Source organism: Sorghum bicolor, chromosome 9, assembly GCF_000003195.3.
Source record: "Sorghum bicolor cultivar BTx623 chromosome 9, Sorghum_bicolor_NCBIv3, whole genome shotgun sequence".
NCBI lineage: Eukaryota > Viridiplantae > Streptophyta > Magnoliopsida > Poales > Poaceae > Sorghum > Sorghum bicolor.
Window position 1 is genome coordinate 6,807,655 of NC_012878.2, and position 26,211 is coordinate 6,833,865.

General features: G+C 42.5%; 1 protein-coding gene across 1 annotated transcript; it reads right to left on the reverse strand.

Annotated features, from left to right (window-relative positions):
• Nucleotides 3,919-9,473, reverse strand: LOC8072713 (boron transporter 4). Its single transcript, XM_021447056.1, has 14 exons — nucleotides 9,310-9,473; nucleotides 8,085-8,191; nucleotides 7,914-7,996; nucleotides 7,376-7,568; nucleotides 7,143-7,281; nucleotides 6,901-7,066; nucleotides 6,651-6,817; nucleotides 6,374-6,547; nucleotides 6,022-6,117; nucleotides 5,820-5,936; nucleotides 5,051-5,373; nucleotides 4,634-4,901; nucleotides 4,397-4,528; nucleotides 3,919-4,280 (listed from the first exon to the last, which is right to left on the reverse strand). Exons 2-14 carry the CDS (start codon nucleotides 8,189-8,191, stop codon nucleotides 4,182-4,184), a joined length of 2,064 nt encoding a protein of 687 aa, XP_021302731.1. The 5' UTR covers nucleotides 9,310-9,473; the 3' UTR covers nucleotides 3,919-4,181.

The following is a 26,211-nucleotide window of genomic DNA, read 5'->3' on the forward strand; positions in this document are numbered from 1 at the left end:
TAGTCCAGGCCTCCAGGGACAGTGAAGAGCCACTCTTAACTACGATATTTTACTTTACTAGTATGACATCATATGAATAAGGTCTTGTTTACTTCACCCAAAAACCAAAAACTTTTTAAAATTCATCGTCACATCGAATCTTACGGCACATGTATAGAGCATTAAATATAGATGAAAACAAAAAATAATTGTACAGTTTATCTGTAAATCACTAGACGAATCTTTTAAGCCTAGTTACGATTGAACAATATTTGTCAAATAAAAACGAAAGTGCTCAGAATCCAAAAATTTTTAGATCTAAACAAGGCCTAAATAAATCAAACATGCATAAACGGTCTTCCGAAAGCATTCACAGAGGAAAAAGATATTTGATCTTGCCGGACGGATCGGATTCGACGACACTGCTCCTCGTCAGCTGGTCTGTCGTGTCCGTCTGTGGCTGTGCTGTGCGGATGAGCATGAGCTGCCGTGGGCGCGGGAGAAGGGGATGGATTCTGTCTGCTGTTTTGTGTGCCAGAGCGTACAGCTAGACAGGTTACTTACGACGTGGTGCGGCCTGGCTGCTTCTGCGTAGCTGCCGCGACACGCTGACTCACGGCCACCGCGGCCGCGTCTGTCCATGGCATTGCACCAACCACCACGGGGTCACCGAGGAGCCCAGCCAGTAGATCTGCTGCCTTTTGGATTTCCTGTCTTCTTATCCTGAATCCTAGGCTTTATTTTAGATGCAAAATTTTTTTAGATTTTAACATTATAGCAGTTTCGTTTTTATTTAACAAACATTATCCAATCATATAGTAACTAGGTTTAAAACATTCGTCTCGCGATTTACAGGTAAACTGTGCAATTAGTTTTTGTTTTCATCTACATTTAGGTCTTGTTTAGTTGGTGAAAATTTTTCGTTTTGGCTACTGTAGCACTTTCGTTTGTATTTGACAAATATTATCCAATCATTGACTAACTAGGCTCAAATGGTCTCGCAAATTACAGATAAGCTGTGCAATTAGTTTTTATTTTTATCTATATTTAGTGCTCCATGTATGTATCTAAAGATTTTATGTGATGATGAATCTTGAGTTTTTTTTTTTGGAACTAAGGCCTTATTTAGTTCGTGAAAATTTTTGGGTTTCGCTACTGTAGCACTTTCGGCTTTATTTGACAATTATTATTCAATTGTAAACTAATTAGGCTTAAGAGATTCGTCTCGTAAATTACAGGTAAACTGTGTAATTAGCTATTTTTTTATCTATATTTAATATCTTATACATATGTCGCAAGATTTGATGTGACGGAAAATCTTGAAAAATTTAGAAAACTAAACAAGGCCTAAAGTCTTAATGCTTTATGTATGTATCACAAGATTTGATTTTACGGAGAATCTTGAAAAAAATTTAGTTGTTGGGTGAACTAAACAAGACTCTAATGAATAGATACTCCAACCGGATAGATACTCCAACCTCGGTACACATCTGCATTCTGCACGGGGAAGCTCAACTGCCTTCCGATGATAGCTGCTCCTAGTCCTAGCCAGGTTTTATTTTTGTCAGCTAGGGAATCTAAAGGCCTGGTTTTAGTTCCACCCAAAATTTAACATTTTTTTAAGATTTATTTGTTATATTAAATCTTGCGGTACATAAATAAAATATTAAATACAGATAAAAAAAATAATCAATTGTATAATTCATCTATAATTTATGAGACGAATCTTTTAGCCATAGACAGTCTATGATTGAATAATAATTGTTAAATATACATAAAAATACTACAGTGCTCAAATAAAAAAATTGGACAAAAAGGAACGGCATGCAGGAAATGATGCCCAAGTAAAGGCGCAATCCATGTCAGGCCCAAATTAAAAGGCCACATGGAGCGACCCGTTTGCCCTTGGATCCAAACACGGTGTTAAAAAAAAAGGAACAAATCCTACTCCTAGACGACAAGCTCATACAGTGACATGCATGCTAGCCTTTTACATAAGCACGGGTTGAAGCGTATGTGTATCCCCAAAGAGGCTCTCGCATGAAGCACAACGCAAACACTTTGGGTGTGTTTTAGTTGGATGATTAATCCTGGCCTTAGCTTTCTGAAATCAATTTTAGCTTGTTTGGTTGTATACAAGTAGTGGGATGAGTCTTGGCTAGGGGTGGCCATCTTTACTCCTAGGGTCTAGCCACGATTGAACTCTTCGAGTCAGGCTTGAGCTAGCTCTCGGTGTCGTTCTCCACACCTTCCGACATCCATGTACCGCACCACACCGCGTGTGCTTTCCCCCAGCGGTGCTCCTCCTCTCCCACTGGTGCTTATTCTCCTCCCCACTTGTGGTCCTCTACGTCGGTGCTCCTCCTCCTCCATGCCGGTCCTCCTCCACGCAGAGGCAGAGCCGTAGAGGAAGGCGTCATGGACGGAGAGGTGCATGGCGTTGCGAGCTTGGCGTACAGGAGGAGCTTGGAGGTGGGGAAGAAGAGGTGGATGCGGACCGTCTGTAGTGGGCGTGCGGCTGGTTTGCAGTTGGTGGCACCGGCAGCAGAGGGTGGAGAGGGAGGCAGAAGCAGCAGCGATGGATGGGGGAGCGAGGGGAGGAACGATGGCAGCTACATGGAGCTCAAGAAGGGGAGCAGATGAACATGCTCACCAACTGTTCTACAAAATGCCTCAGAGAGAGTAAACTCACCACCTTAAAGAAGAGGTGACTGTATACAAACCAAACCAACCAACCAAACACAAATTTATCCTAGTCAGGCTTAGCAACACACACAACCAAACAAACGGGTCTTGGTTTGCTAGAGGCAAGCTTGTGTTAGCCTGACTTAGTTTTACTAGCCAGTCTTATATAGGAAATGAACCAAACACACCCTCTATGTACCGCTCATCACACATGCACTTGTACACTTAAGAAGCACTTTCAGTCATAACTGGAGACTTGGGAAATGGTATGCAAGGCAAAGGATGGGTAGTGCGCAACCCCACCATCTACCTCGCGTCTGTCTCCTCCCCCGTCTCTTTCTCCCTCGCCATCAACCTTGACCCTGCCCTCCTCACCGTACTCACCTCCGCCCCCGTTGCGGCGCACTAGGGTTCATCGGAGCTCTGATGAGCTAGGGCTGCCCTAGCTCACCAGAGCTTCGACGAACCCTCTAGCATGCCCATAGCGGCTGCCTTCTTCCCCTCCTCACATCTCGCCGGAGCTCCGAGCTTCGGGCATGGCGCCCACGCTCTTCCCTAGCCTGCTCGCCTCCACTGTCGCCAGGGCCCTGAACCGCTCGGCCTCGTTCCCTACAGCCTGGCTGGCCTACCTCCCCCGGCTAGGCTCTTCTATAGCCCGCTGGAGTTGGCTTCTTCTATCTCTCTAGCAACCTCCTTTCTCGCTAAAACCCTAGCCACCGCCGCCGTCATCTTCCTCTTCGGTACTCACAGATTCAGGAGGAGGAGGAGGAGGCCTACCTTGCTAGCGTCGCTACCCTCGGAGGGGAGGGAGGGAAGGAGGAGCTCGCCGCGGGTGAGGGGTCGCTAGGGAGCGCAAGGTCGAGCGCGGGCGTTGGAGTCACGCGGTCACGGCATCACACGATGTGTCACGAAGTAGACTTTTCGGTATCTAATCTCACATATCACACTTCAGTAGTCAACAGCCATTTGTAACCAAAGTGCGAACCTGCTGGTAGTTGCTTTGTTTATTCATCTCAGTTCGACTTCTATGCAAAATGAGATTTTAGCTCTAGCACACAAGGTTCAAAACTTCAAATGCTATAATGTGTTGTGTTTGTTTTTCTGGTCCCCCGGTTCGGTTTTCTGTACACTGGAGCTGCTCTTAGTCTTCACGATATATCCTCAGGTGCAAGAAAACTATGTAGCCACTGTGTGACTAACTCAATACATATAACCCCTGCAAAACACACGTTAACTACAAGCACTTGTACTGTATCCTCCACCAAAATCTCAAATCTGAAATTGAGGCTTAGATGTGTTCAACATGCATTTCTTTTTGCCTTTACATTTTTTTACAAACAATTTCCAGCTCTTGAGCATGTCCAGTTCCGCTACACTCCTCTGCCCACCCCCGTGTATTTGCCCCAAAGTCAGTACCTAAAATGAGTTACTTGCAATCTCGTGAGCAATCAGGCCATGACACTTCACACCCCCATGCTTAATTGGAGTTGCGATTCAGAAAACAATGGTTGCTCCCCTTATTGTTCCATGACTCTTGGAACCCGAGAAGGAGCCCGAGAAAGCTCTATCCGAGAAGGAGCCCGAGAAAGCTCTCTTGTCATCCTGACAGAGTTAAGCTGCCAAACGAAAATGATAAAGCAACATCAAGTTCCAACTCCAAGGTTCAAGGCCGGACCTTTAATCTTACGAAAACCAGTGGTACTAACTACAAATTGTTTGCGTGAAATGTTACCTGGAGTAGTCTCCCATCACGGAAGCTAGAGTTCCTGCGTTTCAGCTCTCCACGGTGAGTCGTGAATTCCTCCAGTATTTCAGAAGCATATCCAGGCTGAGCATCTCGGCTTCGAACAGACTCGTCCTCACACTGCGTGAGAAGGGCAGAGATGAAGTAGCCTTTGTTGCATAATACTATAAATGCTAGGAAAGTGAATGGGCAATTGGTAAAACCAGGTAGGTCAGGACTTCGTACCACTGACGGATCAGGCGTAAAACCTTCGAGTTCTTCGTACTCGGCTGCATCTAATTCCCTCAGGTGGCTCGGATCGAAATATTTCGGAATCAAATGTTGCCTGATGACAATGAGGAAGAAGAAGAGCAGCGGGAAGAGGATTCCTGCTACTGGTATCCATGTCATCCCAAAGACGATCAACAGATAGATTAGCTGGAAGGCTGTGAAGGCACATATTGTGTTGAAAGGCACTGACTCCATGAAGGATGCGTGTGCTCCTTCAAGAACCCTGCCAGAGTTATAACAAAACAAACAAATAATCACTGCAAGGTCTGGTGGCTTCCTAGATCAAAACTGGGTTTAGTTGAGCCCAACTGAAGCACACATAGTCCTGGTGGCTTCAGAAATGAAAACTTTACTGCAGCTAACAGAGCTTACTTGTAGCGCCTTTGAGGCGTGATGAAAAGAAGTTTTATCCTCTCCCAGAACTGGTTCCCAGGAAGGCTGTCGATGGACATATAGGCGAAGTAACCCCAGAGGACTGATGTCGGTATCCTCTGAATGAGAGGCGTAATTCCGATACAACCAGCAATCAACAGGGACTGCAACAGATTGCTCACTCTCTGCTCGTTCACCCGGACAGGCAAGTAGGCATCTACATGCTTTTCAGGATCAAATACTTCAGGCACTGTCCCTGCTCCGTTCCCCTCCGGAATAATTGCATCCTTCAAGTCCTTCAGTTCTTTGTGCGCAGAAACAGTCTGCACAATTTTACAGAGGAATTCTTAGTGTCTTCAGGTAGTTGATGATACTTTCCTTTTTTTTGTTTCTTACAAAAGTATTATCAAGATTATTTCTGGAGCAATTTTCTGAAACAATGAGTAGGGGAATGATCTAGACAGTAATATTCCAACATTTGCAACAAAGGTGAAAAAAACTCTGAAAGAGAAAGCAAAACGAAATAGAGGCATCAAACAAAATGGAACATCATTGTAATTTAGGGGTCAGTACGCAGTTAGCCTTTACAAACTCTAGAATGATGTCGCCATTATAGGTTTACAAACATTCTTCAACTAACTCTAATATCTACCATCTGAAATAATTGGGTGTATTTGAAAAGCCACCCCGACAACTAACAGAGCCTTAGCAATTCAGTGAGAAGAACATGGCATGTGATAGTCTAAAATGTTTGGTGGATAATACTCACGTCGCCTCCATGGTCCATTTTTATGAAAACATCTTGCATTTTGCCATAAACTTCAGAACTGGTAGCATTATTCATCATGCCCTCCTTGGCAGTTTGGACCATCTTTTTGCGAAGCAACTATTTGAAATGAAAGAGAGCCAGAGAGGGCAGATGAGCAAATTTAACTGTATAAGAGACCACAGGTATGCATGTCAACACTAACCTGCCTCTTGAGGACAGCTAGGCTTCTTGTATGCATGGGAGACTGGGGAAGTACTCCATTAGATGGAGGAATGCCAAGAAGACCACAGATCAAGGTCTACACCACATTTCCATCATATGAGAAGAAGAAACATATTAATAAAGCGTCTGATATCATGTTTGTCTATAAAAAACGCTATCACATATGCAATTTTTAACTACTTGTCCCACCATTAATTTCTTATGTTTTTCCAGTTCCATCAAGCAGTGGGAATTCATTGGTAAACTATCCAGAACTTTTTTTTTATCAAGTGACATCCCTAATTTAAAATACTGCTATGTTAAAGAAGTAACTACAAAATAGCACGACATACTGTCAAGCTCAGGACCAAAATGTCATAATGGTAGGCTGATGGGTTCTTCAAATTAAATTCCTTCTGCTGAGCCATCTGTGAAGCTACACTGTGGTCAAAGAAATAGAGCCCTGCAACCATCGCAGCAGGCACAATAGCCAGGAATATATGTGCTGGAGGGACTGAAAACAGATCCTGCAAGTTCATCAATGAAAAATGTGGAATAGCCATAAAAATATTCAATGCTCTCAGAACTGCAATTCGATCCTGAAATCATTGTAACAAACTGTCTAATTACTTTTGCCACTGTCCAATGCTGGAGCGACTTGGGTTCCCAAGGAAGTGGGGTGAAGAGCCTCCTAGGGACCCCTGAAGGGATCTTGCTTGGCAATGAATATGACAATGCTGTCCACAGTATGACAATCAGTGGAACACCATAGTCAGCAATTAAGCTCCTTTGCCATCCTGCAGGTATTATCTGGTGCATTTGTAATTATTGTGCTGAAATCGTCATGGAATCAAAAGTGCATATGTGCCATATGACAAACCAGTGCCGTAGAGCGATGATCTTGCGCTCCCGCTAGATAATGAAGTATATAGTACACCCATTGAAAAGATTAGTCCAAGCAGACCATTAATATATAGCCACTGGAACTGGAATATTGGTTGACTTTGGTCATTCCCCTCAGGGGCACTGAATTCACCCAACATCCCCTACGGCATATTACGTGATCAGCAAGTAAAACTAAATCTGTAAACAATTCAGATTCAATGGATGTAAATTTCATGCCTTGATTGCCTCTTGCATGAACAAAACTGTGATTAACATTCCAAAAAGTTCTCCAGAAAACCTTGTAAATCTGTTTAGAATAGCTGCAACGTTAAACATTGCCATGAGGAACAGCATCACAGCCGTCCAGATGCAAACCCTGTCAAAGGCCAAACGAAAAGGAAAAAACAAATAACATTTAGTTGAGTAACCAGTGAACTAATGCAGGATATATCATAATTTTCAGCCCTTACCATGCAGCCCATGGAAGAAACATTTTTTCTCCCAGGTTTGGTTGGTTTTTGGCAAAATTGTAGATATAGGTGTACATGATAATAGTCGGTTCTGCAACTCCCACGATCAATAGTGGCTGTCCGCCTATTATTGATTGTATGATTCCACAAATAGCAGTTGATGCTAATGTCTCAACTGTGGTTAGTGTACCATCTGAAACATGTCAGTTTAATCGTCAGCAACTATGCCTAAGAAAAAAGATTTAGGATTAACTTTTTTTATCATTCTACTATTTCTATTCTACAATGTGAATTACAACCAAGGGAGCAAACTATTACTGTTTTTTCTTATTCCCATGTTTCAAACAATAATTGACATGTTAAAATGGCTATGATCTTTCCTTTCCCTTTTTTGTTCTTTTTTGAGGGGTAATTTCCCCCTTATTCTTTTTTATTATTGAGAAGGAGAGAGAAAGAGGGATAGAAGGAAAGTGCAGTGTGCCATGACAGTAACCTCAGATCAAATATTCATCCTGATGGTGAGAGCAGGACAACCAACCTGTATCTTTGCTCAATTGCTCCCCAAAGGCTATAACAGGAACTGCGGATGCAAAGAATATGTAGAGCGTAGGTGCCAATATCCTGACAACAGAATTCATGTAGCACAGTGAACACAACAGGCTAGGTTATGATGATATGTCAAGCAATTACAACATGGTGATGCGCAAACCTTAAACCAGAACGAAATCCATGGTTCCAGTCTTGTTTGTAGCAAGCTGCTCTTCCTTTCAAATCCTCAGCCACTCCACTAAATGGAGCTTTATTAGGTCCCGACATCTGAACATGAGGTAAGAAATAATCAAATAATGTGCTTGCAAAGCCATGGATGGGTTTTACAAACCAGCCATAAGTCAAAGTGCGTCACAAACAGTATTCACAGAAAAATGTTTGGGGTTCCACAACATTACAGCGTAATACACAGCTTATAATGAGATGTTGTCTCTGGGAAAAAAAACAAGTAGCATTAGAAGGCTAGTAAGTTGGGTGTATATCACACACTGACTCGTCTTGAAACCATCATCACAGGATCGAGTTTTTGTTATTATCATTTTTAAACGAGATAACATAGGCAAAACAGCTACCGATTATATTGAAAAAAACATATTACAACAGAACAACGGGATCTTAGAAGGTTGAACAACCGACAACCACTAAAACAACAAAACCCCAAAACAGTTTCTAGTTTTTACCTTATGCTATCTTTAGCTTGGTATCGTCACATTTTTCATGAGCATACTGACCCAATATAGGATTCACGCAAAAAAATATAGGATTCACGCAAACAAAACAGGACCCGCATATAAATTTGATAGACGATCTAAATGAACGAATTTCATCATTTAATTAGAACAACCAACAAAAATTCAGGTGTGGCTGTGGGCTCCTCTACACAGAAGTATGCAACCAGTCAAAGGAAATTCAAAAGGCATTGTTAGCTATACACACACAGACAAGAACAGCTAGCGCTAATGGCTCCTTTCTGCTAAAAAACTAGCAAACCCAAGTAAACTACACGCAAATGCATGCGTGCCACCGTTAGGTATTAAGCACGGGAAATTTAAGTTGCAACACCACGCCAAAATCAACCCATGAAATTGCCGCATTCTTCTAAATAAAAGTTCATTCATTCAGGTCTAGCCGTACGATACAATTGAAATCTACATGCGAAGCGACCCCCAAATGTTATGCAGGAGCTTCCGAATTGGAATAACTGCCTGGAAACGAATAAGCCTCCATTTTAGCAGAAGGAATGCGATGATGGCAAATTGATCCTAAACACGTATCCAGACGACCCAGAATCGAAATCTCCCGATCGATAGGCCGGCGGCCAATTGAGCACTCAGACAGCAACAGCAAAGCAAAGCAAAGTGCAGGGCGCGTGAACAACCAATCACCTGCTCTCACCCTAATGGAGCCCCCTTGGTCGTCGTGGAGGGGGGCGCCGAAGCCTAGCGGCCGGGCGCACCGCCACGCGAGGCGGGGAGCTAGCCCTAGGCGTCGGTGGGCGGAGGCGCGGGGGACCGGAGCCGAGGAGGGCACCGGCCGGGGTGGCGAATCGGGGGAGGGCTCCCCCCCGCTCCATTTTCATGCTATTTAAAGATGGGCGTGGTGTCCAAATTGGTGGGATCGGCCGGCGGCAGAGAGCGGGAGCGGGAGGGGAGAGACGGACAGACAGACAGGCGAGCAAAGAGGAAAGGCAAGGCGGGGCACACGTGCGCAACTGCCGGCTAAAATTCGGTTTTAGCCTTTTTAAAGTTTTTTTTTGGTATGTACATAAATCAAAGAATCCTGATCCTTCAAACGTGCCCAAGGATATAGCACAGTGGTATGACGCACATGTCTTTTCGGCTATGGCCTTGTTTAGTTGCAATTTTTTTTTTTACAAAATAGACAATGTAGTAGTTTCGTTTATATTTGATATTGTCCATGTGCGCTGAAGGCATTAAGGACGTGTTTAGATCCAAAATATTTTTAATTTTGGATATTATAACACTTTCGTTTTTATTTGACAAATAATGTTCAATCATAAACTAAATAGGCTCAAAAGATTCGTCTCACGATTTACAGGCAAACTGTGTAATTAGTTATTTTTTTATTTATATTTAATGCTTTATGTATGCGTCCAAAGATTCGATGCGATTAGAAATCTTGTAAATTTTTGGAATTTTGAAGACATCTATATAGGCCCTAAGTTTACTAGCAGGTGCCTCCGTGCTTTCGCACAGAGCAGTAAACGGGTTTTTTAACCTGTTATGTTCAGAACCCGTAAATATTTAGTAACGGGTGTAGCTGTTTATTTCTAGACGGGGTTTATTGTTTTTTATCGGATAGTACTATTCCTTAACGGGTTGTATTGTTCCTTAATAGATTTGTACGGTTCTGTTAACGGGTTCACTGTTCCTTAACGAACTTTTACAGTTCTTTAACGGGTTTACTGTTAACAGGTTCAATGTTTCTTAACGGACTTTTACTGTTCTTTAACGGGTTTACTGTTACCAGAACAGTGTTTTGTGAGAGGAAACTGTTCATGAACAGTGATATGTGAGAGGAGGCGCTATCTCCAGCTATAGGAGTATAGTATAGATCTGTCGAATCTGCTAGTCATTTAACAATATTTTTATCTTACAACAAATTAATGAACAACACTTTTAGTTATGACTTTTTAACCAAACAAAACAACCCGACATGTTCAACCCTTTATGTCATGTCGTGCTAGCCCACGAGCTGTTCTCGCGTAGGTCAGAGGTTTGTGCACCGTCTCTGGGGAGGGAAGTTGTGAGGAGGAGAAGAAAGTCATGAGGAGGGGAGCGAATTCACAAACCACATACACGTGAGGGTGGCGATAGATAGGAGTATTGACTAGTTAGGGTTTGTTTGACACAGCTCAACTTCACTAGTAAAACCGTTTTTTAGAAAATAGCTTCATGAGTGACTTTCTACATGAAGCTGAGCTGTTTTGGAGAAAGTGTTTGGCAAAATAGCTTTACCAACTACTTCATGCATAGTTGAGAGAGAGAAATGAGGGAGAAGCTGCAATAAGCTACTTTTTTCCAGCTTCATCCAACTTATGTCTCTGTGAGAGGAGGGAAAAAACAGCTTCACCCATGAAGCTGTTTTGAAAATAAGTGTTTGGCAAAAAAAAAACAGCTCACAACAGCTCATGAAGCTGTTGTGAGCTGTACCAAACATGCCCTTATTAGGTCAAGAGATTTTATCTCGATAGTTTTAGGATAGGCTAATCATGACAAGTCGCGGGTCAACACGTTGGATGGTGGAAGCAGCCTAGACACGCTCTCATCGGGATGGGACGATACAAGCACAGTGGTCATCGGCCAGACCTTCCCTGAGCCAAAATAGCTAGCCATAGACCGTGATCATGGCTCTTGAGCCATATGGCCATCCATAAGCTATGTTACACGGATACTCCAAAAGGGGTGACGTATCCGTATCCGATACTCGTCGGATACGCGGATACGGATACTCGAATACACCATTTTAGTGGGTTTTGTTTTTAGAAAGTGTGTATCCGCGTATCCGATACGTATTGTATCCGATACTCGTACCCGTACTCGTGTAACGTAGCCCATAAGTATAGAAATATATACCAATGATCCGTGCAGAATATATGGTTATTTTTTTAGTTCGAAAGGATACCTCAAAGTGAAAGCAAGATCACGAGACGTCCCTGTACATTACTGATGTCCTCACGACTTCTGTTGTCGAAGAGTGAAAGATCTCACAAATCCTCTATACATCAGTTTCTAGTTTAACCTAACAACGAAGGTCGATCCGCTACATTCCCTAGTACGAGTATGCAACACACTGACTAATTGATTCTCAATCCTTTGAAGCCCGTTGCGCAGTCCTCGAATTATCCAATCATTTATTAATAGGTAATTAGGTACAACAGCAATCAACATCCTTCGCCTTGGATTGCATGCTCTTATGCGGTGCGATCATCACTCTACAGGGTGGCTTTTGCATATTTACGGTAGCTCTTAAAATTTATTTAATTTAAAGTTAAGTTAATCTGTAACTGGACACGGGGTGCCCTAGGTGGGCGGCGGCTATGGTGGAGGTGGTGGCGGTAGCATGCTCAGGCGAGGGCAGAGGGCGGTGGTGGCACTAGGGAGGGAGGAGAGAGATAGGCGCATGAAGAAGAAGAGAGAGGAAGGGATAATGACCTTTTATCTATTCTATTTTTATTGCAACTGCTACACAGTCCCTAAGCAATGAAGATCCTTAAATTTGGATTCTCTTTTCCTTCTAAACTCAAACTCGATTCGACTCTTTTCAAATCTACTAAGACTTAATTAAGGTAACTAGATAACGGTTGATGATGTTGGCGACGGTGATGATGGCGGCGCTGCAGCGCCCGCGCCTCCCTGCCCTGGCATGCGGCCCATTAGGGCGTGGCGCTAGGCTGCCTGTCGTGCCTCCTCGGACCCTTGCCGACCCATTGGCTATGTCGGGGGTGGCGGCCCGTATTAGGCGTGTGACATAAACTCAAATAAATTTTTTATATAAAAAAAGGCGCAACAAACTATATATTCCACCGCACATAGACATATTTATTAGTTTTTTATTAGGTTCATGCCCATGCGTTGTACGGGACAGCTAAATTTTTATAATAAAAAATACACAGATCGTATGATAAAATAACAATACTATGAAATTAAATAATGATGTTAAAAGGATATTTAATTCAATAATTAAAGTTCGTAAAATTAATAGTTACGGAGAGCACGACATCGCAGGCTCACAAACCCTATTGTATGACTCCATCGATCCCTTTCATCTTCATATGCTTCTTGGGTCCAGCTGCGTCAAGTGGGTTTTTCACATGTTCTTGGTGTGACGGGAATGAGCAAGGTGGATCAGCGAGCGACATGGAGGATACATACATTTTTAACTGTATGCGTGGCTTGGGCAAGTCCATGCGCAAAATCTTGGCACAACTTTTCTCTTGGCCAGCAAGGATATGACACTTCGATTCAGGCTCCAACATCCATTCTCTCCAGGCTTTTTTAAATCCACAATGGAAGCAGGCTGCAAGCATATCTATTTAGTTTCAGATTCTCTAACACAAACATATTTTTTTTCTAGTCTGTCTCTATCTATATTTACATATCCATGCGTTGCAACGGGAGCAACAAAAGAAATTCACAAAATATTTGGTGGTCAAAGTAAAATTTTGATCATGATCATTCAACTCTACAAGAGGATGTTCATTAAACTTGATTTTGGCAAAACATGTGTAGAGAATGCTTCTACTACTTTCTCATATGTACATATAGGTGTGTAAAGACTATTACAAGTACCATCACAATGACATCTTCAGGATGTGTAACATAAGTGACATGAAAAAGATATTGAGCTCCTTTCTTGCTTGAGTAGTTATATTCCATCTAATGTGACTTTGCTCTTGAAACAAAATAAAGCATCCGATGACAAATCTCTACTAATATTAAGCTGAAGGGAAAGTAAAGTTTAGAAAATTTTGACTTCAGTCATTGTCTATTAAAAAACAACTTTATCAATGGGGGGTCACTGGGTCTCTACTCCAGCAAACAAATCATCTAGGGAGTCATTTTAAGTAGTATGGCAGAACTATAGTGAGCTATAAACGTGTCATCCATGCTATTTGAGTTCAAGATTAAATGGATCATTAGATTAAACCAGTTTTTGCAAACATGAATATAGGTTGAATGCAATATTAACTGAAATAGCTGAAAATAAAGCTTCACCATGAATTTTCAAAATGCACATAAATTAATGTGTGAAGATTTGCTCACCTTTATTGTTTTATTGAGTACTGGAGTGCTCCAATATTAGTTTTCTAGCTCTTACAATCTGCAGTGCATAAACAAAGCATGTACATATTAATCAAATTTACTAACTCCACAAATGGTAGAACACATTGATTTTTAAGCAGCTATAGAACCCTTAGGATCTGGCCTGCAAGAATCATTAAGCATGTAATAGATCAGAGCTGTTGGAAGGTCCTTGTTTGGTTTTGGTAATTGATTGACAACTTAGGTGAACTAATAGTGTTTATGTAAGATACACAGAAGATTAGTCCACAGGTGATGATGTGATGATGAAGGAGCTCATTGCATATGAGACATGACATGGAGTCATGTGACCAAGGTGGAGAAGATCAAGATGAGGCTTGGCTTGATGGACCGGTTGCAAGAGTGAAGGGCAAGTCGAAGGCTTTGAAGCGAGGGACCGCATGTGACGGTGAAGCTTGAGCAAGACTTGGCGCCGATGGACCGAGGCAACGGTGAAGAGCAAGTGAGGTCAAGATCGATGAACCAATACGGTCACGTGATGATATGAAGTGGATCATATCATTTGGTGATTGGTTGGTGCATGTGTTGCATCAACATTGGAGGGAGATGGAATGGAAAGCGCAAGGCACAGGTATAACCTAGGGCATTTCTATTTCACTGGTCATAGGTGTGTAGAGAAGTTTATGACCGGATTTAGGATAGATGGTCGTACTATCAAGAGGGGCAAACTTGTTTGCATATCGGTCATCTAGTGCCACATGAGTGATCTAACTTTGCATACGTGTTAGGATCGAGTGGCGTGGCAAGTTTGAGAGGCTAACTCCTTTAGGAAAATGTTTGTGAAAATGCGAACACACTTGCACATGGTGGTGTACACTTGGTGGTGTTGGCACATTTACAAAGGAGGTGGAGTTCCTAGGGTTGAGAGAGGTGTGGGTTTCTCTCTCCCTCCCGCCGAGCTTGCAAGGCGGGATTCGGCGCTTTTGAGAAAATTAAGTGTATATTTTCTATTGCACCGGTGGGAAATTTGGAGAAGTCACGAAAGTGTTTCTCGCTGAGAAACACTCACCGGACGCTGGTGTTGGCAGCACCGGACGCTGGTCTAGAGCGTCCGGTGTGGTGTCTGTGGCGCAGGTGTGCACCGGACGCACCGGAGTGAGTCCGGTGCTCAGCGTCCGGTGTGCGGGCGGTTTGGCGACCCTCTCTGCGCTTGAGTCCGGTGAACACCGGATGCTCAGGGTGCATCCGGTGGCTCGCGTCCGGTGACCGTGCGAGTTTGCAAAGCCCTCTGCGCACGGGTCCGGTGTGCACCGGACGCGTCCGGTGTGACGCAGTTGAGCGTCTGGTGGTGCTGTGCAGGCACGCGTACGCAGTAGCCGTTGGCGGCAACGGTCGACTTCAAATGGCTAGTGACACGTGGCGGTAAGCTGAGCACCGGACGCTAGGTGTTGAGCGTCCGGTGCCCACGTGTTCTGCCCAGTGAAGGGGCAACAGCTAGTTTAGCCCTTGGGGCTATAAGTAGAAGTGGTGGCCGGCCTTGGCTAGTGCTGTGCACCCTTGGGACTTAGTGTCCATGCTTGGGGAGTGCTAGAAAAGCCTCTAACTCACTTGTGCTTGCAAGAGTGCGAATCTATAGCGAGTGAGTGATTCTAGTGCGTTGCATTGAGAGATTGCATCGAGTGGCACTAGGCGTTCGTGTTGCAAGCCAGTGGTGCTTGTTACTCTTGGAGGTTGCCACCTCCTAGATGGCTTGGTGGCTTGTGACTCCATCGAAGCACGCAAGGAGATTGTGCGGTGCTCCGGAGAAGAGATTGTGAGGGGTACGGTGCTCACCCCACGGGGATCGCGAAGAGCAACTCTAGTTGAGCGAGACGTGAAGAGCGACAATTGGTCCGGCCAGGTCAAGTGCTAGAGCTTGTGGTAAGCACTCCACGTGGGAGAGTGTGACTTGCGGGTCACCACTAGCAAGAGGACCGGCGGCAACCTTGGAGCTTGTCTCAACGGGGACGTAGCTTGGTGGCAACCAAGTGAACCTCGGGAGAAAATCATCGTGTCAACATTGTTCTTCACGTTGGTTTGCAAGTCCCTAACACAAGCTTGTTCTTACACTCATATACTTGTGCTTGTGTACTTGCTCTTGTAATTAGTTAGCTTGTGTAGCTTGCTAGTTACCTTCTTGCTTATGTAGCTAGAAGTAGTTCCCTTACGTGACTAATTTGGTTTGTGTAACCTTGTTAGTCACTCCGCTTAGTTTGTGTAGCTAAGTAAGTTGCGCTCTCTAATTTGGCATTAGTTGCCTTGTTATTGAGCTTGCTAGTGAGCTTAGGCTTTGTGCGCTTTACCTCACTAGTTTGTGTAGGAGCTCCCCCGGTTTGTAAAGTACTAGTTGCATAGGTTTGTGTGACCTTGCTCCTAGAATTGATTAGGTGAGCTCTTGCTAAGGTAGCACCTTGCTTGCTTGTTTAGGATCTTTTCAAGGTGCTAGAGAACTTAGATAGAGGGGTGTAGTCTTGGCTAGACCGATAGTTTTAATTCCGCATTTGTTTCGGTTAGCAGACGCAATAAGTTTTAGAAAGGACTATTCACCCCCCTCTAGTCCGCCATCTCGACCCTTCAAGTGGTATCAGAGCTAGGTCTCTCATTTGTGGTCTTGACTGACCCGAGAGGATGGCGTCTAGTGGGATAGATGATTGTGAGACACACATTTTTGATGGTACAAACTTTGCACTTTGGAAAAATCACATGCTTGATCATTTTCGTGCAAAGGGACCTAAATTTTGGTGGATTGTCACTAATGGTCTCACACACAACTTGGACCATAAGAATCTCACCAAAGCTCAAAAGGTTCTCTTTGAACTTGATTGTGAAGCTTATTGTTATCTAATGAAATCTTTGAGCTTTGAGTTGTTTGATAGGATAAACTCCAAAGGAACCGCATATGAAATGTGGGAGTCTATCAAACACACCTTCGGTGATTCCTCCACATGGGATGATGGCAAGTTCAAAAAGGAGGAACCAAAGGTGGAGATACATGAGGATGTTGAGCATGACCACAACAAGGTGGTTGTGGAGGATTGCTCCACCTCATGGTCAAGTGAGGATGAAGATGAGGGCTATGAGAGTGATGTTTCTACAAGCTCATCCACTTCATCACATTCCTCCATGTCTCACGCTGACGGCAAGGTATCTATTGGAGGTGTGATTGTTGATTGTGATGATCCAAATTTTGAGCTTGTATGTAGACTCACCAAAGCTTTAAGAAATGAGTTGGCAAAAACAAGTAAATTGAAAAATGAAAACTCATTTCTAAAGACCACATGTGAACAACAAAAGCATCTACTTTATGTTACTACTTGTTCACATGAGGAGCTAAAATTGGTTCATGAGGAACTTTGTGTTACTCATGATAACTTGGTAAAAGATGATGCTTTTCTCACTAAGAAGATTTCTAATGAAGAAATTAAAACTAGTGATAGCTCATCATTTGGGTCAAATGATCAATCATATGATATTACTAACCCTTGTGATGTAGGCAAGAAGCATGTATCCACCTATTGTGATGATTTATTATCTATGCCATGTTCTTCACAATTAGACATTTGTTCTACTTCTATGTCTTGTGAGACTAACCTTTTGAAGGAGAACAATGAGCTTAAAAATGAAGTGAAGAATTTGAGCAACAAGTTAGAGAGGTGTTACTACTCAAAAGTCACCTTTGAGCATATATTGAAAACTCAAAGAAACTATGGTGACAAGTGTGGCCTTGGCTTCAAGAAGAAGATGACAAAGGGCAAAAGAAAGCAAGAAAAGAGGAAGCTTTCTCATTTTATGTGCTATCGGTGCCATGAAGTGGGACATCTTGCTAATGCTTGCCCAAACAAAGAGAAGCTCAAGAAGATGAAAGAAGAAGAGAGGCTCAAGCATGTCAAGTGCTTCAAGTGCCACACTTGGGGTCATCTCACCTCAATGTGCCCAACCAAGCAATTGGTGAAGCAACAAGAAGAGCCTCAACCTAAGCCACAAATTGAGCAAGAAAAGAAGCCCCAAGGTCAAGTCAAGTTCAACCATCACGGTGACTTGATGAAGAAGAAGAAGAAAACAAGAAGGGGTGGAAGAGCAAGGCATCCAATGCAAATCCAAGATGCCAAGATGATGAGCAAGAATCAAGACAAGAAGAAAGCTTATGCTCACATCAAGTGCTTTGAGTGCAAGGATGATGAACACTTTGCCTCGAGGTGTCCTACCAAGCTTGAGAAGAAGGCTCAAGCAACTCTCAAGAGGCAAGGCAATGAGAAGCAACACATGAGCAAGGAAGAAAAGGCTCAATCAAAGAGAAGTTGCTACTTGTGCCGGGAAAGGGGACACATGGCTCATTCATGTCCCCTAGGTAATAATTCTAAGCCTATTTCAATTGATGATATTACTATGTTTAGAAAGGATGGTAATGGTACCTCTATGGTTGCTATTGCAAAACATCCCGCTATTCATACTAGGGCATCGCCTAAGTATGTTGCTCCTAACTTGAGAGGACCCAAACTAGTTTGGGTACCATCAAAAATTGGATGATTGTTTGTAGGTACCATCGGCATTGGATACTTGATTCAATTAAGTCTATATTGTTCATCATATGATTGAGTCAAGTATTGAAGCTTAGTGCACATCCAAATCCAATGCCATGACAAGTTAGTGAAGTCCAAGTGCTACAACATACAAGTGCAAATATTCAAGTTGTGGTGATTTATTGGATTATTTGATGGCTTGCAAATACATGAGTTGAAGCTGATAAATAACACTATCAACGGAGGGTGGACTATATAAGAATCAACGAAGCTGTCACTATCGCGAACTACCACACGACTCGGCCAATAGGATACATTTGCAGATAAATAACATCTAAGCACCACGCTCACATGTGATCTATCACCTAACTCCCTCGCGTCAAGAGCTAAGCGCTTTGCAAACTTATACATAAACTCATTATCAATTAGAACTATATCAAATATAGAACTAGAGCAAACTACGAACATAATAATTAAAGACATAATGCAATTAGAACAATAGAATTAGAGAAAGATATGAATAATACCAATCTTTATTACCGAAGATCCGAATCTAGAGCGTAGTGCTCTACTTCTCTAATTGCTATCTAATCAAACCTCTAAACTTGAAGGATTAGGGAGTAGCTAATTCTAATTCTCTGTGGGAGAGAAGCTCTAAACCCGATGGCTACCTCTGAATAATGATTTCTCCTCTCCTCCTCCAGGGGCCAGGGGGTCTGGTTTTATAGTCCCCTCAAGTGAACGTGAGCCATTGGATCAAACCGACATACATTGTATGGTTTAGATTGATCCTTTAGGTCGGTGGAGCGTTGTCCCGAAGCAGAGTCCTGTTTGGCCTCCAACCCTGGGCGGGCGCCCAAGGGGGGTGGGCGGGCGCCCAGCCCCCGAGCCCGAATCGCGTCCCGTTCGTTCCCGTGGCTTCTGGATCCTTCTATATTGAGGAAAATTGCGCGGCACGTAATTATCTCGTTGTAAACATGACATGTGGGCCTTCTCTCCATATTTTCTGATAAACCCCTGCAGAAATAGATAAACACCAAAGCTCGTGGAATTCTGTCAGATAAAACCCTAATTCTAGATGTTTGTTTCATATTGATCCTTTTTCATGTTTATTTGATTATTAATTTTAGTACTTAAGGACCGTCAACAAACTCCCCCAAGCTTACCCTTTGCTCGTCCCTGAGCAAACAGCTAAACTCAGACGGATCAGGAGTTACTTCGATGTTTTCTTTCCTGACAGGCACACATGCTTTTACATAAAAATTCTTCCAGATTAAAGTGAAGTGTTATGAAGTTTAGTACCTGCACTTAAGTCTTAAGTAATCGAAAGACAAAATAGTTAAGTCAAGCACTATCCCTCCTGTCTATACTTCACCTTTGTTCTAGAGTTTTTCATAAGTTTTCAAAATAAAACTCAGAGTTCCCAGCGATGATTCTCTCAAGTCTCTCTATATGTGGTATTTGTGGATCCTTACCATAATGTCACTTACCTATAGCTAAGGGAATATTTAAATGGAGCTCATAGGAGTGAAAAACAGCTCATACATATGTTGTCTAATCGAGCCATGGATCCAAAGGAACTCAGCATATAATTAAATCAAGATGTGCATGTGTGATGGAGTAAATGATAGTGATGGTGAAAATGCATAAGTGATAATAATAAAATTTAGTTCTCATTGCTCCTTATATTGCTATTTCTCCTCTTCTTTGATCTTTGCTTTGGGAGAACATGGGCTATCTTTTTCTCTCTCTTTTTTTCAGGTAGGTAGTAGATACCTCTAATTCTACTGTCGGACACTTGTCTATTTTTTCCGCTCAAGTGGGCATCTTTGTACCCCTAATTCTACTTCGGACACTTGTCCATTTTTACCTCTCATCTCACTTTTTTTTCTTTCTTTTTCCGAGGTTCCGGGCACTTGCCTCTTTTTATTTCCTCGCATATTTTTGCATAACCCATGCCTCTTCTGCATTGAATCTTTTTAGAGAGAGAGAGAATAACAATACTTAGGACAGTGAGTGATAATATTTTTAGCAATTTTAATGATTGATAATGAATGCTGTGGTAGATGCGTGCAAGTGAATATCTTAATTTAACCACATGAAAAGCTCCTAAGGGTCAACACAGCTCGATCAAACTCAATGTAAATATAGTAAAAGATGTTATAGCAAGTATGGCTGTGGTAGGTAGTTTTGTTATGCTAGGAACTCATCATGTGATTTGTAAGTTTTTAAAATAAATCTCCAGAACTTAGTGTAGTAGGAACAAGATAAACAGTAGCTCAACTTTATATCATGCCTTTCTCTTACCTAGACTTTAGTTTTATGCTTCCCAAAGATAGTAATTTTAGTTTTAGTAATTCGTGGAAGAACTCTAATATAAAAGCTAGGTACTTGAAAGTAAGCAAACAGAGCAACTGTTCATCATTTCCATCATGCATATTTTTGGTCTTTTATTTTTTTAGAGATTAAGACTTAGCAGATAAATAAAGCACACTTATCTACACACTCTTTTTATTTTGTTTTCATGTTTATAAAGTGCAGTAAATTAAAGCAAGAAAATATTTATTTGGTTTTCTAAGTTTTTTCCTTTTAAGATAAATTAAATACTCAGACAAAATAGAATAAATAAGAAGAGCAAATAAAAACTTACTTGATAAATTAGGGAGGAACTCCCCCAAGCTGGATGTTGACGTTGGTCTTACCCGATGTTCCAGAACCGCATCATGGTTGTGATGTTGTCGTTCATTGTTGTTGTATCTTGTCTTAGCTCTTCTACTGCAGCGGCATGGTCCTGGTTCCATTTTTGTTGTTCTTCCAGGAGTCTTCCATGTTCTGCTTGCGTGTTCTGGATGTCGAGGAGGGTGTTGTCGGTACGAGTGAAGAAAGCACCGGCCTCTTGATAGTAGTCATTCGTGAAAGCGTAGGAGGCGTCGCAGTATCGTCCTGCATCAAATTGGGGCGGAGGTCTGGATCCTGAAGCTCCATATGGATCAGTGGAGTACCTGCCCGTATGAAAAGGCGGGTTTGTCCACTGGTGATCTTGGCTCTCCGGCCATGTCTCCTCTGTTGGCTCTTGTGGTTGCGCATGACGAGCCCATGGGTCTCGAAGGACTCGAGGGTTGTAATCGCAATAATGCAGGTGCGCTGCTTCTTCTGGTCCAGGGTCAGCTCCATACCAAGTGCGTTCTCGGTGAGTGGTTATCCTTTCAGATGCTACTCGCTGTGGAGTTCTCTGGTTCACTGGTGTTGCTGCAATCTCAATCAAAAAGTTTTACACAGCGTAGAGGCCAAGGTTCGGGTTAGGTAACCGAATCTTGCCTTTATCATCATATAGCATACACATTATATTTCCCTCTTTCTTTAACATCCGAGCTTGTCTAAATGTGTCATAGCCATGATAAATTCTTAATTCTTCTATGAAGTCCAACGATGAGTTTTCTAGTAAGTGAAGATTAGTGGCTAGACGAGTGATAAGTGAAGTACATCCTACTGGTCCCTGAAGACTAGGTATACTAAGCCAATGAGAAACTAATAGTGTAACAGGTGAAGTGGGTACTTTACTAATAGCAGCATATAAAAGTTGTAAATCTCCTACTCTTACTTTTCTAATATCGTCACGATAGAAAAGATTGTACCCAAGCCATTTGTGGAACATCCTGAGAGTGGGGTGTTCCATGTCACTGGTTCGGGCTTGACTGTAAAAATTATCTCTAGATATTTCTCTCCCAAACTGGTGTCTCTCAAAGTTGGGTAAATCGGAGTCAATGTTCAGGATGCATCTTGAAGAGAAACCAAGATGGTCGCTCAGCTCTCTCCAAGACAACATAATTTCCTGTTTGAACATCCGAAAAACAATTCTCCCCTCATAGTATTGTAAGGTGCAAAGAAATTCGAGGGTGAGAAGACGAGAACCCAGCTCAGTTATATTCCAAAAATTTGTCCAACCCATCATCTGAAAAATTAAGTCAAATTCAGTGTCCATACCTGTTTCTCGTAGTAGGATTGGATCGATAGTAGGGGTGTGAATGAAATCTTTGTTCTTCAATTGCTGATAGACGTCCTTCTCTCTTCGGGTCTTCAGTCCTAGGTCTCCTATCTTGAGAAGGACCTTAACTTGCTGATCTGATGAAGATGATGGAGCTTGTGTGGGTGTCGGGTCGACGCTCATCTCTGATGGCTGTGAGGAGTGTCAGGCGGAACTCCTTGTTCCAATGTTCTTGAGAGCCTTCCCTGCATTCTTCACCTTCTTAAACATCCTGCAAACAAAAGTTGGCAAAAACACAACTGGTGGAAAATGTGAGATAAAATGTTAGTGGTCAGCTGTCCGGAGTGTCAGTAGTCCAGGGGTTAATCGTTCAAGACAAGTTTCTATTTTGGTAGAGCCTCCCCCTAAACAACTTTTACTTCCGCTTAGACAATGGGATCACTACTTGCTAGGTGACAATCACTCTCTCAAAAGAACTCCAACCTTCCCTTCCACTCTCCTCTTTCTCTCTACTCTCTTCTCTTCACTACAAAAGCTCCTTCTCGGGAAACTGAGATTTGTGTGGTTTTCTGAAGTGTTTGTGTGAAGAGAAGGGGAGCTGGAGGTGGCCTTTTATAGGCTGAGCAGGGGACAGGGCGGGCGCCCAAGGTAGGTGGGCGGGTGCCCACCCCTGGTGTCCATCCTGGGTGTGCCTCCTCCACATGCTTCCTTGCTTTGATCTCACGCAGAATAATGTTGTGTTGGTAGTGGTTGGACGGTGGAAAGATGTCAGGTGAGTGGAAACATATTGGTGGATGAAATTATGTGATGGGATATATGTGAGGTGAAGTGTATGACATGTGGGACCCAAAGAGTGTGGGTCATGCTTCTAGAAGATCAATATAAATAAATATAATGCAGCAAAATCTATGAGAGTTGAAACTTAATGAAAATGATATTGGAAAATATTTTTGTGCCTCCACAATAAGTATGGGTTGTTACACACCACGAATATTATTTATATGGGGCTTTTTGATTATTATAATTATGCTATGAATGTATGACTAATGCAAGAATTAATTATGCACGAATTTAAATATAAGAAAATTAATAACGCGGATAAATACCGATTTACCTCCCGGTGAGGGTTTGAGATTTTTAGGTCCCCCAAGCTGGACCTCCAAATCTTTTAATCTTCTGAGTTTCCTTCCTCTGGAGATGGTGTCTCCAGTGGTTCTTCATGAACTTCCTTCACTATAGAGTCTCTCTCTGGTCTGGGTTTGAATGTGAAGTGTTCTTCTTGACCGTTTATGTTGAACTTGATTTCTCCCTTCCCGACATCAATGTGGGCATTGGCAGTGCTCAGAAATGGCCTTCCAAGGATGATGGACACTTTCGAGTCAGGACTCATGTCCAGTACTACGAAGTCTACTGGCACCAGGAAATCTCTGATCTTGACTGGAATGTTTTCGGCGATGCCCAACGGGTGTCGAACCGATTGATCCGCTAGTTGTAGGCACATTGATGTTGGTTCTAAGGTTGCATGATCAAGCTTTTTGTAGACTGATGCTGGCATCACACTGACACTTGCTCCGAGATCACAAAGTGCATTGTTGAAGTGTTGGTTTCCAATTGAGCAATCAATAGTGGGGCATCCGGGGTCTTCCTTCTTCTTTGGTGGTTTGTTGAGGATGGCTGCACTATATTCTTCTGTCAGCTTGATAACCTCAGTGGTGGGCAGTGGTCTCTTCTTGTTAAGAATATCTCTGATGTACTTTGCATATGTAGGTACCTGTATGGCATCAAGTAGAGGTATGTTGACATATAATTTCTGAATGACCTCTACAAACTTACCAAACTGCTCATCCGACTGCAGTCCTCTGTTTCTTCTGGGAAATGGCAAATAGTTGGTGTCGTAAAAATCTTTCCTCATTTCTCCAGTTCTTGGTGGTTGTAGCAGATCTTCTGCTTCAACTGGGCTTTCTTCTTCTATCACTGCTGGTTGCACTGGTGCTGATGTTCTTTGTTTCTCTTTTGGGTATGGTGGATCTCTGGTGGCTTTACCTCCTCTAGTAGTTATATTCTTTACCTGCTCAATGTTAGTAGCAACAGGCAGTGCAGCAGCTATTTTTATTAATGTAAGCTCTACCCTTTTATTAAGAGTGTTTTGCTCATCAAAGGCAGTTAGTAGAAAATCCATTTTATTGTGTATATCTTTTAGAGATGATTCATTTGTATCTAGCCTTTGTTTAACTTCATCATTAATTTTGGTTTGTTGAGCAATTATCTCTTTTAATGAAAGTTGCTTGAAAGTATTACCTGAATTCATACCTTTGCTATTGGGTTGACTCGAAGTTGGTTGATATTTGTATGCTGTCTCAATGGCCCTGTGATCTTCTTTGAACTTGGCCCTCTGGTCAATCCAATGGAGCAAATTTTCCATCTTAGTTGATAATGCTTTTACTTCTTCTGGTATTTCTTCAGTTTGATGACATTGTTGAGCTTTATCTTGAAACCAACTCTGGTTTTCTGCTATCTTATCCAAAAGTATCTCTGCTTTTCCAGTTGTAAGCTCCAAGAATGATTCTTTAGCAGATGCATCTAGGCACTCACGAGTTTTCTGGGTTAATCCATGGTAAAAGGTCTGCATAAGTAACCATGTGGCCATTCCATGGTGAGGACAATCTGATATGTATCCTTGAAAATGCTCCCATGCTTCTGAAATGGCTTCTGTCTTCTGCTGTTGGAAACTGACAATATTTCCTCTTAAGGCAGTTGTTTTGCCTATAGGGAAAAACTTTGATAGAAAGGCATCTGACAAGTTCGTCCAGTTGTTGATGTTATCTTGATGAGTGTAGAACCACTTCCTCGCTTTTCCTTCTAGTGAGAATGGAAAAAGGCGAAGTAGTATGACGTCTTTGTCGACTCCATTGATGTGGATTGTGCTTCCAATCTCTAAGAAATTCTGCAAGTGTGCACTGGCATCTTCATGTGTCTTTCCACTGAATTGTGTAGCTTGTACCAAATTGATGAGGCTTGACTTGAGCTCAAACTCGGGTATTCCTTCTTCTACTGCAAATCTTGGACCAGTTGGAATGTTGTCAAGACTTGGAGCAGAGAATTCTTGCAAGGTCTTTTGTGCCATAGCTTCAGCAATTGGTAGCTAGCTTCTTCTTCTCTTGATTGCTTTGGTTCTGATGATGAAGAGTTGAGTGTGCCCAAAGTCAATCCTGTTATACCCTGTATAAAAATATAAACATAGAAAAACAACAGGGTGAACCTGCCAAAGCAGAGGTGCCTTGTTATGATTTCTCACTTAGTAGCTGTTTTTATTCAATTATTTCTCTATAGTCTAGTCTAATATTTTATATGAATAACCTTGATTGATTTTCTGGCTTTCCTTAATATTACCCTTTTGTTCTCTTTTTATGACTTATTCCTGAGACTCGTATAATTCCTATAGTTCCCACACTTGGGGTCAAGCATGTCAAGTGCTTCAAGTGCCACACTTGGGGTCATCTCACCTCAATGTGCCCAACCAAGCAATTGGTGAAGCAACAAGAAGAGCCTCAACCTAAGCCACAAATTGAGCAAGAAAAGAAGCCCCAAGGTCAAGTCAAGTTCAACCATCACGGTGACTTGATGAAGAAGAAGAAGAAAACAAGAAAGGGTGGAAGAGCAAGGCATCCAATGCAAATCCAAGATGCCAAGATGATGAGCAAGAATCAAGACAAGAAGAAAGCTTATGCTCACATCAAGTGCTTTGAGTGCAAGGATGATGGACACTTTGCCTCGAGGTGTCCTACCAAGCTTGAGAAGAAGGCTCAAGCAACTCTCAAGAGGCAAGGCAATGAGAAGCAACACATGAGCAAGGAAGAAAAGGCTCAATCAAAGAGAAGTTGCTACTTGTGCCGGGAAAGGGGACACATGGCTCATTCATGTCCCCTAGGTAATAATTCTAAGCCTATTTCAATTGAT

Excerpts from the sequence above, each read along its gene's own strand:
- LOC8072713 (XM_021447056.1), bottom strand. The coding sequence starts at position 8,191 with ATGTCGGGACCTAATAAAGCTCCATTTAGTGGAGTGGCTGAGGATTTG. Across the intron at positions 6,548-6,650 it reads AGCATTGGACAGTGGCAAAA|GATCTGTTTTCAGTCCCTCC; the intron begins GTAATTAGACAG and ends ATGAACTTGCAG. Across the intron at positions 4,902-5,050 it reads ACGCCTCAAAGGCGCTACAA|GGTTCTTGAAGGAGCACACG; the intron begins GTAAGCTCTGTT and ends TAACTCTGGCAG.